The sequence below is a fragment of the Trichoderma gamsii genome, assembly GCF_001481775.2.
Source record: "Trichoderma gamsii strain T6085 chromosome Unknown Scaffold_71.2, whole genome shotgun sequence".
Lineage (NCBI taxonomy): Eukaryota > Fungi > Ascomycota > Sordariomycetes > Hypocreales > Hypocreaceae > Trichoderma > Trichoderma gamsii.
This window is the reverse complement of record NW_020171408.1, coordinates 37511-52810: the sequence shown is the minus strand read 5'-3', so window position 1 is coordinate 52810 and position 15300 is coordinate 37511. Positions and strand designations below refer to the sequence as shown.

Below are 15300 nucleotides of genomic sequence, written 5' to 3'. Positions count from 1 at the left end.
GGGGGGGGGGGGGGGACTGTTCATGCAATGTCGAAACTGCAGACCAATCCAGCAAAGCCATTTACTATAGAGTAGGTATTAGGGGGTGCAAGCCTCGAACCTATGAGCACACTCACTATTCCGGCCAACTCACCTTACAGAAACACCGAGTAGCAATCCGGCCCGATGCCGCAAGAGTGGCCGGCTTCGGACCGTTGAAGCAAGTATTAAAGTGAATCCTGTTGCAAGTATAATGCATTGCAAGTTGTTATCTGTCTGTCGAAACACTCTTAGTTTCCAGACAAAGCTGATCTTATACATTTCCCCCAAGTCGGTAAAGCTTGAAATATTACCTGACTAGAGTCCCATACCTGAGATACATCACAACCAAGAGCCTCGAGCCAGTATACTCCATACCAACAGATTTGGCAACATGTCTTCAGATGAGATCGTTCGCCGTTATGATTATAAGGGGGATGCAAAGCGTGTTTACGACGTGATTAAAGCCGGCGGAGTCGCCATCTGTCCCGCGACAATTGGCTATGGGATCATTACCTCAGAACCGCGTAAGCTTGAGAAGATCTTCCTCACCAAACAGCGCGCAGCCACCAAGCGACATGCTATGGTCGGATCGTACCCTATCCACCGAGCCCTTCATGTTATGGACAAGCTTGGCCGGGAGATTGTGGACCACCTAGTACTCGACCTTGACCTTCCCCTAGCCGTCATCGCCCCGTTCAACAAGGAGCACCCAATGTTCGAGAAGCTCGACGATGTAACCATGGAAGCTGCCTCTGTCAATGGCACTATCGCCATTTTGATTAATGCTGGGCCTTTCCAGGACGAGCTCACAAAATTGAGTCTAGCCGACAACCAGCCAATCCTTGGCAGCTCGGCCAACATTTCGCAAACAGGTATGTCAAACTTCGCCAAATATTCATAAGTAGAGAGTAGCAACAATAAATGCAGTCTATAAAGGGTTTACTAATGTTTATGAAAAGGCACAAAATACCGTAGAGAAGACATTCAGCCAGAACTGAATGAAATTGCGGACATTGCACTCGACTATGGCCTTCTCAAGTACAACATGTATCGACGAAGCTCAACGAGTATGTAAAGCCTTTGAGAAATTATCGACTCATCTCATAACCCACACCTACACCGGAAGCGCTTGACTGACTGTTTTTCTTGAAGTGATCGATTTCAGTGGACCCAAGCCGGAGATTATAAGAATCGGAGCGTGCTACGAAATTATCAAGGATGCGCTATGGCGCCACTTCAAGATCGAGACGCCTGAGGACCTTGGGTTGGATAAAAACCCGTTCGGACATCTTAAAACCCAAAAGCCCCTAGAGTCCCTTGAAAAACTCATTGCGACCCCTGGGAATAAGATGTCATAGGACTAAGCCATTGAACTTATTGTTCTTATAAAGTCGCTTTTATAGTAGCACTCGGGTATAGTCTTAATAATAAAATAGATAAATAAATAAATAAACAAGTTAGTTATTTAAATCTAGAATATAAATAGTTCCTATTTCCGAATTGCAGTAAGGTAAAATATTTTATAAATTAAGAAAAATTACAGTAGCTATAACAATCTGTTATACTATTAAGCCAACAGGGGCAAAAGATTAGGCCAATAACCACTATAAAAGCAGTTACTGTAATAGAACCAGCTGCCTATAAGGTATCTATCTGTCACAGTGAACCAGGTTGTGACAGATTCGGAGTTTATTATTCGCCTTAAAGTGCATGGCAGCAGTAGTATAAGGCTAAGCACCCTGTAAGACTATAACGTATATGTATCTCGGAGCTTATTAACATCCGAGTTATTGCGGCTTAACTTTAATTACTATCCGCAAGCACCACCTGGTATGTTTAGAGTCACTAGTATATAATGTCTATAAGCAGTAAAAAAAATACAATTTGACATTAACAAACAACACCCCTTAGCTTCATCCATAAATATCCAAAGAGATATCAAACATTGCTAATAAATCTCTATCCACCAAGTCCCAGCGACCATATTAAACCCCGTGGTGCAAAGCCCCTAATCTCAAATATGCATGTTCTAGTTATCGGTGGGGGTATTGGTGGGTTATGTCTTGCACACGGCCTGCGTAAAGCTGGAATAGAAGTACGGGTTTTCGAGCAACAGGTCAGGGCTCTTCACCCAGGGCAGCATGATTGAATTTTACTAAATCATTTACAGATTGAAAGGGCCGAGAACTTGGCTGGATATGGTCTTCATATTGACCGAAATGGCCGACGAGCTTTACGCTATTGTTTGCCGCTTTCCAACTGGACACGACTCCAATCACTCTTAACGTCTGCTGGAACGCAGCTGTTCTTCCGTGACACTCAACTTCGAGTCTTGGCCGAGAAAAATGACGTCGAGTTGAGTGGGAAATCCGCACATGAAGTCGAGCGAAGTGGTGTGGGAAGGTTGGATCTTCGCGACGTGTTGATAGATGGGCTTGACCACGGAACAACCGCCGTCATCGAATGGGGACGAGCTTTTACTCGATATGAACAGCTTGAAAATGGAAAAGTGCGCGCTCATTTTGCAGATGGTACCTACGAAGATGGCGATCTCCTAGTTGGCGCTGATGGTCCCAACTCGGCGGTCCGCCATCAATTCCTGCCACACATAGAACGCCTGGACCTTGGAGTATCTGCAATCGCAGGCCGATACATTCTCGATGAGAAGAGGGTCGCAAATCTCCCTCTAGAACTGACCAACGGAGCGCTGAATAACATCGTGCCATCTGGAAGAGGATGGATGTTTATCTCGGCGTGGCGCTCAAGACCTGCTAACGGCGATGAATCTTCCGCACCTGAGCACTACATTGTCTGGGCCTACGTTGCACCATCAAGCGACATACCACAAGGTGAAGGTCCGGTATACGGGGCGGAGCTACATGATTATGTTCTCAATGCTATCAAAGGATGGGCACCAGAGTTGCAAGAGTTGGTGACGAGCAGTGATACCTCTACCACCAAGTGTTTGTCATTGCGTTCGATGCCCATTCTGACATCATGGGAGTCAAGCAACGTGACGCTTCTTGGCGATGCAATTCATAACATGACGCCAATGGGTGGCATGGGAGCCAACAGTGCGCTCCGCGACGCAGAAACTCTTACGCGCTGTCTTATCGATGCTGCTGCCGGAAGGCTTTCCATCACTGAAAGTATCAAGACCTACGAAGAGGAAATGAGAGTTTATGCAAACGACGCAATCAAGCTGTCAACATCCAACGCGATCAACGCTTGTAAAGGAGGTACTACACAACGCTTGGTGTTCCGGGGCTTCTTGCGTGCTGCTCAAACTTTTCCTGTTATTATGCGAGCGACTATAGGACGCTCGTCGGTAAAGCAAGCATGAGGAAAATATTGCATTTGGTGCTTGTATTAGGTGCAAGGAGTTGGAGATAAGAAGGGCAGGACTGTATAAACTTGCAATTCTCAAGAGCTACGTAATTAAGTTTATAAAGACATTTATATTATTATCTAGTTATACTTATTTTCAGATGATGGTTTTATTTAGTAGCTACTATTAAGTATGAAAGATTAATATTACAATTGTTTAGAATTACTTTCTATTACTTGGTGCTGTAAGACTGGATTATATGTAATTAATAATATACCTTTTTAGAGAATTCCATTATTTTCCATCATTATATAACTAAGCTAGCTATAAAAGAAGAGAAAAGCTTTCACAACCAATTTCTTTATAAGATTTCGCTAGTTATTTCTTTTCTGGACTGGCCTGATTAAATGTAATGCTACCCACTTCTTGATTAGCTAGGGACCTGCGCAATAGCCCGAGCGCGTGACCCGGAGCTGAGACACAGCTCTGGGTCGAATAGGGTTCCAGATTATGTCTAGACTGCAAAAAAAAAAACATTGTATATATATATCACTGGACAATGGATCATGCAATATTACTTATTGGTATAAATAACAGAACATGGTAAAGATGTTGAATTCTCTACCTTTTCAGCAAAGCTATACCAAGGTCTAAATAACAAACAGATCAACAAACAAACAGCGAACCAAGCAAGCAGACAAACACCACCTCGGCACACGAAACAACACATGATCACTGGTTGTAGCTGTGACACTGTCCTCTTTTCCCCTCTTCGTGTCATCTTCCGATTCGTTCTCGGCTCCTAGGGTACAGTTTTTCTCAAATTCCAAGACAACTGAACCACTTTCGAGTTTGAGAGTAAAACTTGTCTCCGCATTCGCTAAATTATCGGAAGCAGTTTGGCAAGAAGCAGCTTTTAAATTAGCGTATGCAAAACATTAGACATTTTAGAAATCTTCACAGTTTGTTGTTGCCGCCTATACAATGGTTGCTAGGAGTATAATCGATATATATCTGGAAGCCTGGCTCTTCATCTTCGTATTTCGTATAAGACTTATACTGAGAAGATTTGTTAAGTTTATATGTCAAATGTAGTGCATGGGGCAGTTGCTAAAACATTAAGTGCATTGACAGCTAAGACCCAGAAATACTCGTGAGATTTATAGATATATTTATGGTTTCTGTAGTTATATTCATTGTATGTAGGTACTTTGTATTACGTATACGAACAACCTATTTCTTTTGCTTTGTATATGACAACTGATAGAGCCAGTCGCTCCAAATAGTGAAGATAGTATAATGAACCGACTTACATAGTGAATATCTCCACTATTTGGGATCACTGGCACTACTAGTTAGTACGATCGCCATACTGCGCCCCGTGTTGTTCAAGATAGTGACTTCATTGTGATTGTAACTGCCTAGTTTCTTATACATGGCAGCGTTAGTCTTAAAGCTTTTGAAGTGAGTGGTGACAATAAGTTAATAGCATGTAGGCAAACTCGTAAATAGGAAAATGTAATCTACAATGTGCCCGTGCCGGCAAGAGCCACACTCTTTTGCAGTTGTCGGGGATGTCTCCATATCTGGTTGGTTTAGCGAGCCAATACTGCCATCTCTTCTATACGCCCAACCTAGAAACCGGTGGCCCGGTGCATTTAAACCCTTTGCTTCTCGATTGGCGAGTTAAGATTTCTGCTATTGGGAGCATCGTTTCGTTTTGAGTGTCCCACAGAGTAAAGAGCCGATCTATTAGCACGTGTGTATATTGACAGCATAAAAGCGTCTGCTTCGAGAGGATTATGACCACCGTGTGCGTTATAAGCCCTTAATTCCCCATTAAACCTCCACACGTGTCTTATTACAGTCAGAGTTCAGAGGTGGCTTCGCTAAGCAATATCCATAGTCGTAATAAGCGGCCATGTTATCTATCACTAACGGTGGCATTGCGCGAAACTCAACCCCTTACCACTATAAAGAAAGCGATTGAAAATTCCAGCCGATTTTGGTTTGATAGTATTCGACAAAGTGACAAAGGCCTACAGATGAAGTCATCCTCATGTCCAATCCTTGAAGCGATGTCGAGAATACGAATGCCTTATTGAGAGATACCGCCCACACAGTGTTTGGCGGAATTCCTTATGTTAAGCTGTCGATTGTGTATCTTAAGAGCCTTTTCTTTCACCTGACCGATACCAATGTACAAGTAGTTGACACCCTTTTCATTACCATATGATTACGCAGCTGATGAGGACGACGAGAATACTGCGTGGATTACCAGCCCGCTAGCCGATCGCCAAAATTATCCATTCCGTAATAAAAGTTGGACATTGGAATCTCCTGTTCCGACATGATGGCAAACCCGTAGTCGTCTGGCCACAGCCCGACACCAAAATCACCAAGGCTCGTATTATCACCCAAAGTATCCTGAGCTCCGGTAACTACGTCTGGTGGCGTAGGCATATATTCTCCCGGACCTGGAGCATTGCTTGCTCGAAGCGTTCTAGTATGCACGGATGGCGTCGGAATGCTCTCTGCAAGATGCATATTTCCAACAGAATCTCTAATCTGGAGCACCACCGCTGCTGGGGCGTACAGTCCATGTGAGCTTGCCTCTTCGAGGGCTTTGGAAACACTGCGCGCATAGTATGCCCACTTGAGAGTGTCATTGTCGATGATTTGGCTGATCTTGTCGTTTGGATCAGTGACGCGTTTTTGCAACATGGCCAAGGCTTTAAAGGCATATGGGATGCGAAAGAATGTTAGAAGTGGCAGCGATCGGATATTCTCTGGACCTGTTTTCAACAGAACATCCAGGATGGACTGACAGTCACTGATAAATGATAAAAGTATGCGGGTATACGTGGGGCTGAGAGGAGCGCGGGAGCCGGGCAGAGGAGCGTCAGTTTTGGTGGCCAACGATGGTAGACTGAGGCTCTGGACATTGTGATCAAAGCAAATGACAAGTTCGTGGAGTTTGCTTTTGCACAGGGTAAGATCAATCTCCAGGGAAGCTGCTACGGTGAGTTTGTGCATCCCAGCCTTGAATACAGATACATACCGGTCATAATCTTCGGGTCAAGCGCAGCCTCCCATTCTCGCAAGCGCTGTTCGAACTGAGCAGACTTCTCTTTGACGTTGATATGCTCCACTACGGCAGGATCAGAGCTCATCTCAGCCTCTCTCTTCATACCCTCTACATCTTCAGCTATGGCTTGCAGCTGAAGCCACGACACGAGTCGCTGGTCACTCGTGTCAGTGGCATATTGCTTGAAGATGGTCAACGCCACGCCAGTGGAAGGGCTGAACGATATGATCCTCTGTCGTCGAAAGCTAATGGCAATTCTACTGACATATTAGATAAGGCGTTCAAAAGAATTATGAGTTTGCAAACCTTGAACATGTCAAATAAACACCAAACATTGCTCGATACCTTTCCAGCATGCCCTCCGAGGCGTCTTGAGAAAGTTCAGCAATGTCTTGGTTCTGTGCCTGCCATGATGTCCTGCCACCAAATCCGAGATCCATCGCCATCGTACATGCGGCATGAGACCACTGCGATATGTTCAGGTTCTCTAAGTCAGTTGGGGGATGTCCCCATACTGCGGTTATGAGAAGTGCCTGAAGCAGGTCAAGGCTTTTATGGCCCTGCACGTAGACTACATGAGCCAGGCTTTTCGTATTTTGCAGATGCATATCTTTGAATAGCTGTGGCTCCAACACGCTGCAGGCTGCTGTAATCATTGCGCGGGTTGAATGCGGCCGATATTCCTCTAATGACTCGAATGGCATGTCGGCCACTGAGCGAACCACCGGGTACTGCGGAAGTAGCGTATTGCAGAAACAGCGAATAAGTTTCGTCTTGCTGGCCGATGTAAGGTTCAACGTCCTAGAGCCGCTTTCTGATGAGCTATGGCCTTTACCGTGTGAGACGTTGACTAATCGCCGGAGTGGAAGCCCAGACGAGTTGACGAGGGGCAAGACATTTGTGTCCGAGGTTACGAGCCCAGTATTCTCGGTCGACCCAGAGTCCAATGTGCTTTCATATTGATGGAGACTATTTGGAGAGTGAGAACCATCGGCAGAGTCCCCAACAGAACCATCAAGGACAGTGTTCTTATCGAGATTGTTCATGGCCGCCGTGAGCGATACAATCTTTTCCTCTAGATCCGTGATGCGCGAGCCAGTGCGGGTGCGGTTTCGGGTCTTTGAGATTTCTTTCCATTCGCAATCAATTACCTGTGCTTGACAACGCCGACACTTGCCGCTCTCTTTGAGCGTGTCGGTGTAGCATCGCGTCTTTCTCCTGCGACAAGCCTGGCAGGCGTGTTTGCCAATGCTGCGAGAAGCCTTGGACGCGGTCATTGCAGTCGGACCTATTATTCAGGCCTCTTATAGAAAAGCGGCACAAATGAGATGCCCATTTGCATCATGAGTATACGAATAGTTGAAAATGATGCCGACGAGATTTCTCTGTTTGAAAAGAGAGGGGCTGTCTCCAGGCCTGCCGTAAAGCTTAACGTCACCTAATCTTACAGCTCTTCCAATTCCGGTGCCGCGCCAACAAACCCACAAATCGCCGGGAGGGGCGCACTTGTAAGTGAAAGCCAGGTAGGAACTTGCCTACCAGTATGCTGATAGTTTCAGAGATATTTGGTTCATGTCAGATAGTCTTGTGAACCTCTGACTTCTCTCTCGCTAAGCGGTCATGGTTGATGTGGTATGGGTACATATAGTCAATGCTTGGTTTTACCACATGCTTCTGATCCAGTGGCCATTATTCAGTCTTCTACAATTAAGCTTAAGGCTGTTAAGCATTTAGCTGCAGGCGGTAGTATAATCCCCAGCGTAGCTCGTGTCACATCTTGCAGACAACGCAAACGCGCCAGTGAGAGACTGTCCAATAATACCTGTTCACCGTGTATTTGAACGCATGAAGTCCAATCATGTCATAAACCAAGAACATTGAAATACAAGACTATGCTGTATGCTGATTGGGCACTCGGTGGCGCCGATGGACTCCAAGCTTACTCCAAGCCTAGGAGTTTTAGACGACGATAATGCGTAAGACCTTACGTAGGACAGGCGCAGCCACGCTCGACTGATTGATGGATAATTGGCATTTATAAAACATTCTTACCCTAGCTACGCGTATGGGGTTAGTCTTTGTCAGGAGGAGAACCGAAAGTACGGAGGTTAATAAGGTCCGACTGATCTAAGGTCGACTTAGCTTGGCGAGCGGACGATAATAACATCCGCGACAATGTTTACGGGGTACGGAGTACGGAGTACACCTGTCAAACCCACGAAATCGAAAGGCTGAGTATCCAGGATGAAGGCATCAAAATGGGTAAATTACGAGGCGAAGCCTGTATACTGCACAGATATAAAGCTGTTTATACCTCCTAGGAAGACTCGTTCAATCTCGTTCGCTTTAGGTACAAACAACTGCTATCAACCATACGACCATATCCATCATGATAAACGGAAAACTACTGTCACAGCTATTGTTGCTCGTCGGAGCGAGTGCACATACCTTGCATGCAACGGAGTTCGCTCGCGAGGCGGGAAAGGCCGCTGACGTCTTGGATAAAACCATTCAAGCCATTGGTGGAACTCAAGCACTGAATGCTGTAAATGGGCTCCAATACCATACTTCGTAAGTCTCACTTACATTTCTATTTCAAGCTTTTCTAATGTGACAAAGTCTCTTTCGAAGTCAGACGCTCACACAGAACTACGATGTTATTCGCTCGGACCAGGGTGTGTCCGAAGCCGGCTCTCAGTCGGTCTCCTTCAGCTTCGCCGAAAAGCAACTGCAACAGCGCATCGATCGAAAGTATCAGTATGGAGATTACTGGGTCTGGGCATTTCCCAACCTCCAGCCAGATATCGACTACTCCATGGTGGTGCAGTCAGGTCCAAATGGCTTTGCGTGCTTTAACAAAGGACAGAACTCCTTCTTCACTGAAGATCCATCTCAGCCCCTAGGCTTCGCGGATCCATTCCTAACCGATTACCTCATTCACTCAGCTCAGCAGCTAGCTTTGCCGTATCTACTGAAGTCTTTTCTTGAGAACCAGTCCAGCTTGATCCTCTCCTCGGTAGTTGAGAAGAACTATGGCGCCGAGTTCACCACGCTCCAGATGCCTGATATGGATCTTCTTTTGCTCATTGATCAGTCTACATTCCTACCATTTGCTGTCCGGGCCCCGGAAGATCATCTCATCTTTGGCCCTTCGACGAGCGACATGGTCTTCTTCAACTATACAAATGTTTCGGTTGGCGGCCATCAAATGAAGTTTCCTCACCGGATTCAGACGTTGTACAATACGGTCTCGGTTATAGAAGATTTCATCATTGACAAGCTCTCGGTGAATCCCAAATTTGAGGCTGATTTCTTCTCGCCCTCAAACTCGACCAAGACCAGCCGCACAGCCCCACGCTCCAGCTCAGACTACCCAAGGGCTGAAGTTCATGAGTTTTTTGAAACGGGACTTTGGGGCGGCCCATTCGGAGAGGTGTACAACTCTTCAAGCGTCCAAGCTGCACCCGTGTTCCCAAACGGTTCCACGCCAGAAATCATGAACTTGTTCGTAGGCTATCCCGACTACGTTCAGATGCTGGTCGAGATGGAAGACGGGCTTATCATTACAGACGCCCCTGCATTCCGATCCAGTATTGTCGTCGAATGGGTGAAGAAGAACATGGGAAGCAAAAAGATCACACACGTCGTGCCCTCCCACCACCATCGTGACCACGCTGGGGGAGTTGGTGACATTTTGGCGGCTGGTGCAACGCTGGTGATACCCGAGGTTGCAAAGCCGTTCTATGCAAACGTCAACGGGGGAAAGTTCAAGACTATCACATACAACGAAAAAAAGCCCTTTGTCCTCAAAGATCGTAAGGTGCAATTTGCATCGTTCTGGCACCCGAGAGCTGCACACGCCGAAGACTGGGTGTTTTCTGTCGCTGCGCCAGCGTGTTGGACAGATGCCAGTTCTGAATTCGCCCTTTTCAATGCAGACGTCGTCAGCCCTAGCTCTGGTCCGGCAGAAAGATGGGACACTGGGTATGCTCGAGGTTTTCTTCTTGACGCTATCGCCGACGGCATCCCGAGAACCGCTACTTTGATTGGATCCCACGGGTCAAGCGAAATTGGACTCGGTACACAAGACGCGCTGGCACACATTGCAGAGCTGGCTGGCGTGCCATATCCTGATCCAAAGACCCTGGGTAAACACAAGTGGTGCTAGTAAGAATATGCTCAACAGCCTGGTTTTTCTGGAATGTGTTTGATAAGATTTAGACTTTGCCAAGGACCGTTTTGTCTTTCTTTAGAATATGGAGGGTATTTTAATAAGGCTTTGTAGCCTACCTTTTATTATCGAACGCTTCAGCTATTGCTATAGTTTTATAATTACTTAGTTACACCGTGACCTTATACCTACCTTGCCTGAAAGGTATTCACTATTATAGAGTTCAATGCTTCTTATTGGGCTAGAGGAGCGAGACTAGCCTATATTGTGAATTTGGCATCTCGGAGCAGCGCCACACCTTAAACACCCCTAAATCAAGACGGGTATTTCTTTTTCTTCCTTGCCTTCTCTTTTGTTAAGAAAATCTCGAGAGCAGCTCGCCCACACTAAGAAGGCTCTCTTGCACTTCAGCAAACTCTTCAATGCAATCTCGACGTATCTAGATCGTTTATCATCATTCATTCGGAAGAGGTAACTGTTCTTACCTGAACGCATCCTCTTCCCTCTACAGTATGCCTCCCGCCTCATTTGACGATCTGCCGTTTCTCCTGATTCGCAACATCTGTGAACACCTTGCGACGTGGCACAAGCCGAGCCTATGCGCCTTTGCGCTTGTCAACAAGTCATGCTACAACGCTGCCATTGCGCTGCTCTTCCGCCACCTTACTCTGCGCGTGACCAAGGAAATTCATCCAAAGTTATCCATTGCACAGCTTCGCCAGATTCTCGAGCGAACCGATAGTTTTCGGTTCGTCCGTCACCTTGCCTTAGACGGGTTCGACCAGTGGAAAGAAGGATACGATCGGCCAAACTGGCATACGCTGGATGTAGATGCGGGGAATGTGGAGCCCACCAACCTTTCAAGAGTCGCGGTTAATTGGGAAAGGCGATGGAAGGTGGACGATGGCGTGTGGGATCTGATCGCAAATCTTATTCCAGATTTGCCTGGCCTTTCAGATGTGACTTTCGCCTGCTCGATTCGATTTCTTCCTGGTCTTCTCCGCGTTTTAGGTCAACATCATCCAAAGTGCAGACTGCACTTAGACTTTTTTGACGTAGACGATATTGAAGGAAGTTTGACGACTCATCAGCACATTGAAGAAATTATAACATCGCCACACCTACACGCAATCTGCGTCAGAGACAGTTCACTCGAGGGATATGGAACGCATGGCACTCCGAGTTATGGCCTAGACGCTGTGCGACGCATTATTGCCGGGCTGGCACCTAATCTGAAGAAAGTAAAGGTAATAAACACAAGTCCTGGCTGGTCAACGTTCCTTGCAGGCGCTCTGGCACAGGAGTGGCCAATATGGCCTGGCTTCGCATTCTCGGATACTAAGGCAGATAAGCGAATCAAGGGCTCACTAGAGTATCTTCAACTCTCCAGCATTGAGCCGCTCAACGATATTCACGACTGGATGTCGTGTATTAATGATTCCACATTACGCGTATTGAAGCTTGAGCAGCTTGTCAGCGAAAATGCCCTGAACTATCTTGCAACGGAATGTCGCTTTCCCGCGCTAGAAACCCTGGTGCTGAACGTGTCGGCATCTAATTTATCGTCTCCTCTGCCCGAAAGCTTTTGGAGCGCAGCAACCAACTTTCTTCTCAGCTTACCTCCTTTACTTGCACTAGGCCTTCTTGGAACAGCAAATACTTCATTTTTACAGCCGATTATCAGCTACCATGGCTCATCGCTGCGAATGCTGTGGCTTCATGGTGAGACGGCTTCGTTCGAGCTCATAAAGCACCTCTCGGAAAACTGCCCCTCTGTTCGCAAGCTGGGACTTCGAATGTGGCGTTCCAAGGGTGATGCTACAGAAGTCGCTACGTACGCTTTGCTCGGTTCGCTACCAATGCTGCAGGATCTGTCTTTGACCTTGGACTGCTCTGATACTCGTGTTTTGGCTGAGCAAGAAGGAGATGACGACTCCAATGCCGAGTTAGAGTCGCCCAATGACCCATCATTTGACGAGTTTGACCAGAAAATGCTCAAGGTACCGCTTGATTACAACCGTTATCCGCGCAAAGGCCACGTACGTGACGCATTCATAAATTGCGCCGTTGATGAGAATCTCGCTCGTTCTATTTTTGTTGTTATCTTGTCAGGGAAAAACAAGAGTATCAGACCTCTCCTATTATGCAGATTAAAGATCGATGTCATCGGAGGATGCAGTTTCGGAACGAGCGTTAGCGTAAGCATCCTCTCGGATGTGATTGACGAGCTGTCACGCTCGTGGACTGTTGAACGCAGTCTTGTACAAGCTGACGATATTTTGCAAAAGCTAGAAGTGCATGAGGGCACAAATCAAATCCAGCAGCGACACTTTGGCTGTAGTGACAGCCTTCATCCGGAGGTAGAGCAAATCTTTCGACGAATATGGCCGACAAAGGGAAAGAAAGTCTTAAACTGGCGAAAAGAGTGGCATAGTTTACCACTTGCAAGCAACATGGTATAGGACCAAGCACAGAAAAATTATATCCAGTGGTGAATGATTATTATGATCTAATATTTATTAATTATAGGAATTGAAATGCTTGTTCCAAGCGTTTATAGTGGAAAACAAAGCTGCTGCGACAATCACGACCATCCAATTTGATCATTAGTACTTTACTTGATCACAGTCAGGCGGTCAGGCAAGGTTTATAAGATCATTTAAAGTCGCCTTGTTGAAATGAAGTCCCCCGGTTATTAATACTGTGACATTTGTTTGTTCTGTTGTCGACATAACGTCCGGTGGTGGTTAAGGTCATAGAGGGTGACATGGATCATACGTCTGCGCGGAAAAAAGGAAACGAAAGGAAAAAAGAATCACACATCCTGACCTATTAACATAGCGAGATTAATTAGGCCTTATGTAAATTATTATATTTGCTTCCTAAAAAAAGATTAAAAAAAAGAGTTACTAAGTTTCGCCCACATCGCCTAGACTATAGACCATAGCCGAAGTAGATAAGTTGCTACATAGCTTTGTTGTCCATTCATTCCCTTAAATAGCCTAAACCTACTCCCGAGAATATGCATACAGTATCATAACCTATACGACGGGTCCATCTTGTCGAGCCATCTCATGTAGACGGAAAGCTCTTTCACGCCATACGGGGCTCCAGAAAATTGCTTGTGTTGCACGACATCGAATGTCTTTTCGACCGTATCTGCCGCCGGCAAGACCAAGTTGTCCTCATTTCCCAAAGCGCAAGCTGACGCGTGAGACTGTATCTCAGTAGCTTTCAAGAGCTGATACATGAGACACCGTGCGGATGACACAGACTCCCCTGCAGTGAAGACTCCGTGATTCTTGAGGAAGAGAATCTTTTTGTCGCCAAGGTCTTCGACGAGGCTCTTCTGTTCGCCTCGATCGACAACGATACCGTGATAATCGTGGTAGGCAACTGGGCCAATTTGGTGGCTTGTCTGTGCGAGTTCGAGGTAACCCTGTTTAACGCATGCAACACCTGTGGCCGACGGTTCATGGCAATGCATGACGCTTTTCAGACCAGGACGTGTGCGATGGATTGCACTGTGGATGACGAAACCGGCATCGTTAATGCCGAACAGATTGCCATTGCTGCCAGGGTGCTTGATAGATCCATAGGCACCAACTTTGATCAAACTAGTAGCTGTAATCTCGCCGTACCTAAGCCCGAAGGGATTGATCAGAAATGATTATGTTCCATCAGGATCAACGACTTTGGCGGTGAGGTGGTTGTATATGTTCTCATTCCAGCCAGCGAGCTGAAACAGCCTGTAGCAGGCGCGAGATCAATGCGTGTCCCCGCTTCGTCGTCCGAAAATTCGCGGAGTAAAGACTTCTGATGAAGACTACCAACGCTAGCAGTGCTGAATCGCAGGTCGGGGGGCGGATTGGTGTGGATAAAATCTGGTCATACTGGCTGAGCGCACGAAGCTCAAGCCTAGTGACGCCTGCCTAGGATATTTCATTGTCGACACCGAAGAAGAGGGGGCAGCTACTGCCCGCAGTCCCGTGAGACGCGCCGCTGCTACACCAACTCTGCGCGCACGAGCCAAGGTAGATGGCGTAAAGGGCATCATATCGATCAGTGCGAGTTTCTTGGTAATAAGAATAGCAAGTCGCGAAGTAGTACTTCGCGTTTATGCTCTTCACATCGACTATGACATCCCTTCTTTTTATATCTGGCCGAATTATTGGAAGCTACATCGTGCACCAAACCCAATGATTGCGTTAGTTACCTAACCATCAGATACTTGATCCGTATCTCCACGGGCCTCATTTTCAGTAATTCGGAGGCGGAACCACGCCACCTCTAAATCTTCCACTACCATCACCACCATTGCTTTAGTACCAGGTCGATCGGTTATGGGTTTACCGAGCTTGTGGGCGAAATGTCGGGTATGAAGAAATAAAGGACTAGCAATCGGCCCCGGGCTTACCGGGTTTTTGGGCGGAATTTCAGGGAATAGCTGACGCGTAGGAATGTGTCGCAGCGGTTTTAGATCGTAGTGTTAGTAGACAATATCGACCAATCGATGCCAAGAAATGCCAAGACCTGTCAAGCTTTGCCAAGAGATTAGATCGCCTGAAACAAACTCATGCCTCCAGAGAACCCTGCGCTATTTACAACTACCATGTTAAGCAGTAACCGCCTCAAGTCCATCCGCAACAGAAAATAATCCTTGCATTCACATTCGGAAAAACAGCAGCTAAA

The 15300-nt window shown here is 46.5% G+C and overlaps 4 protein-coding genes across 4 annotated transcripts; 2 read left to right on the top strand and 2 right to left on the bottom strand.

Annotated features, from left to right (window-relative positions):
- Positions 1-412: 412 nt before the first annotated feature.
- On the top strand, positions 413-3364 carry TGAM01_v210758 (O-methyltransferase; the record flags this gene model as incomplete). The annotated part of the gene is made up of 4 exons (XM_018808698.2): positions 413-893; positions 981-1088; positions 2055-2137; positions 2192-3364. 4 exons carry the CDS (start codon positions 413-415, stop codon positions 3362-3364), a joined length of 1845 nt encoding a protein of 614 aa, XP_018658123.2.
- Positions 3365-5623: 2259 nt separating this feature from the next.
- Positions 5624-7714, bottom strand: TGAM01_v210757 (hypothetical protein; the record flags this gene model as incomplete). Its single annotated transcript, XM_024550866.1, has 3 exons — positions 5624-6363; positions 6411-6694; positions 6744-7714. The coding sequence occupies 3 exons, from the start codon at positions 7712-7714 to the stop codon at positions 5624-5626; spliced, it is 1995 nt and encodes a 664-aa protein (XP_024404394.1).
- Positions 7715-12467: 4753 nt separating this feature from the next.
- On the top strand, positions 12468-13218 carry TGAM01_v210756 (hypothetical protein; the record flags this gene model as incomplete). Its single annotated transcript, XM_024550865.1, has 2 exons — positions 12468-13064; positions 13138-13218. The coding sequence occupies 2 exons, from the start codon at positions 12468-12470 to the stop codon at positions 13216-13218; spliced, it is 678 nt and encodes a 225-aa protein (XP_024404393.1).
- A 424-nt stretch (positions 13219-13642) lies between these two features.
- TGAM01_v210755 (L-fuculose-phosphate aldolase) lies at positions 13643-14095 on the bottom strand (the record flags this gene model as incomplete). The annotated part of the gene is made up of 1 exon (XM_018808695.1): positions 13643-14095. The coding sequence occupies one exon, from the start codon at positions 14093-14095 to the stop codon at positions 13643-13645; it is 453 nt and encodes a 150-aa protein (XP_018658120.1).
- Between the last annotated feature and the right edge of the window lie 1205 nt (positions 14096-15300).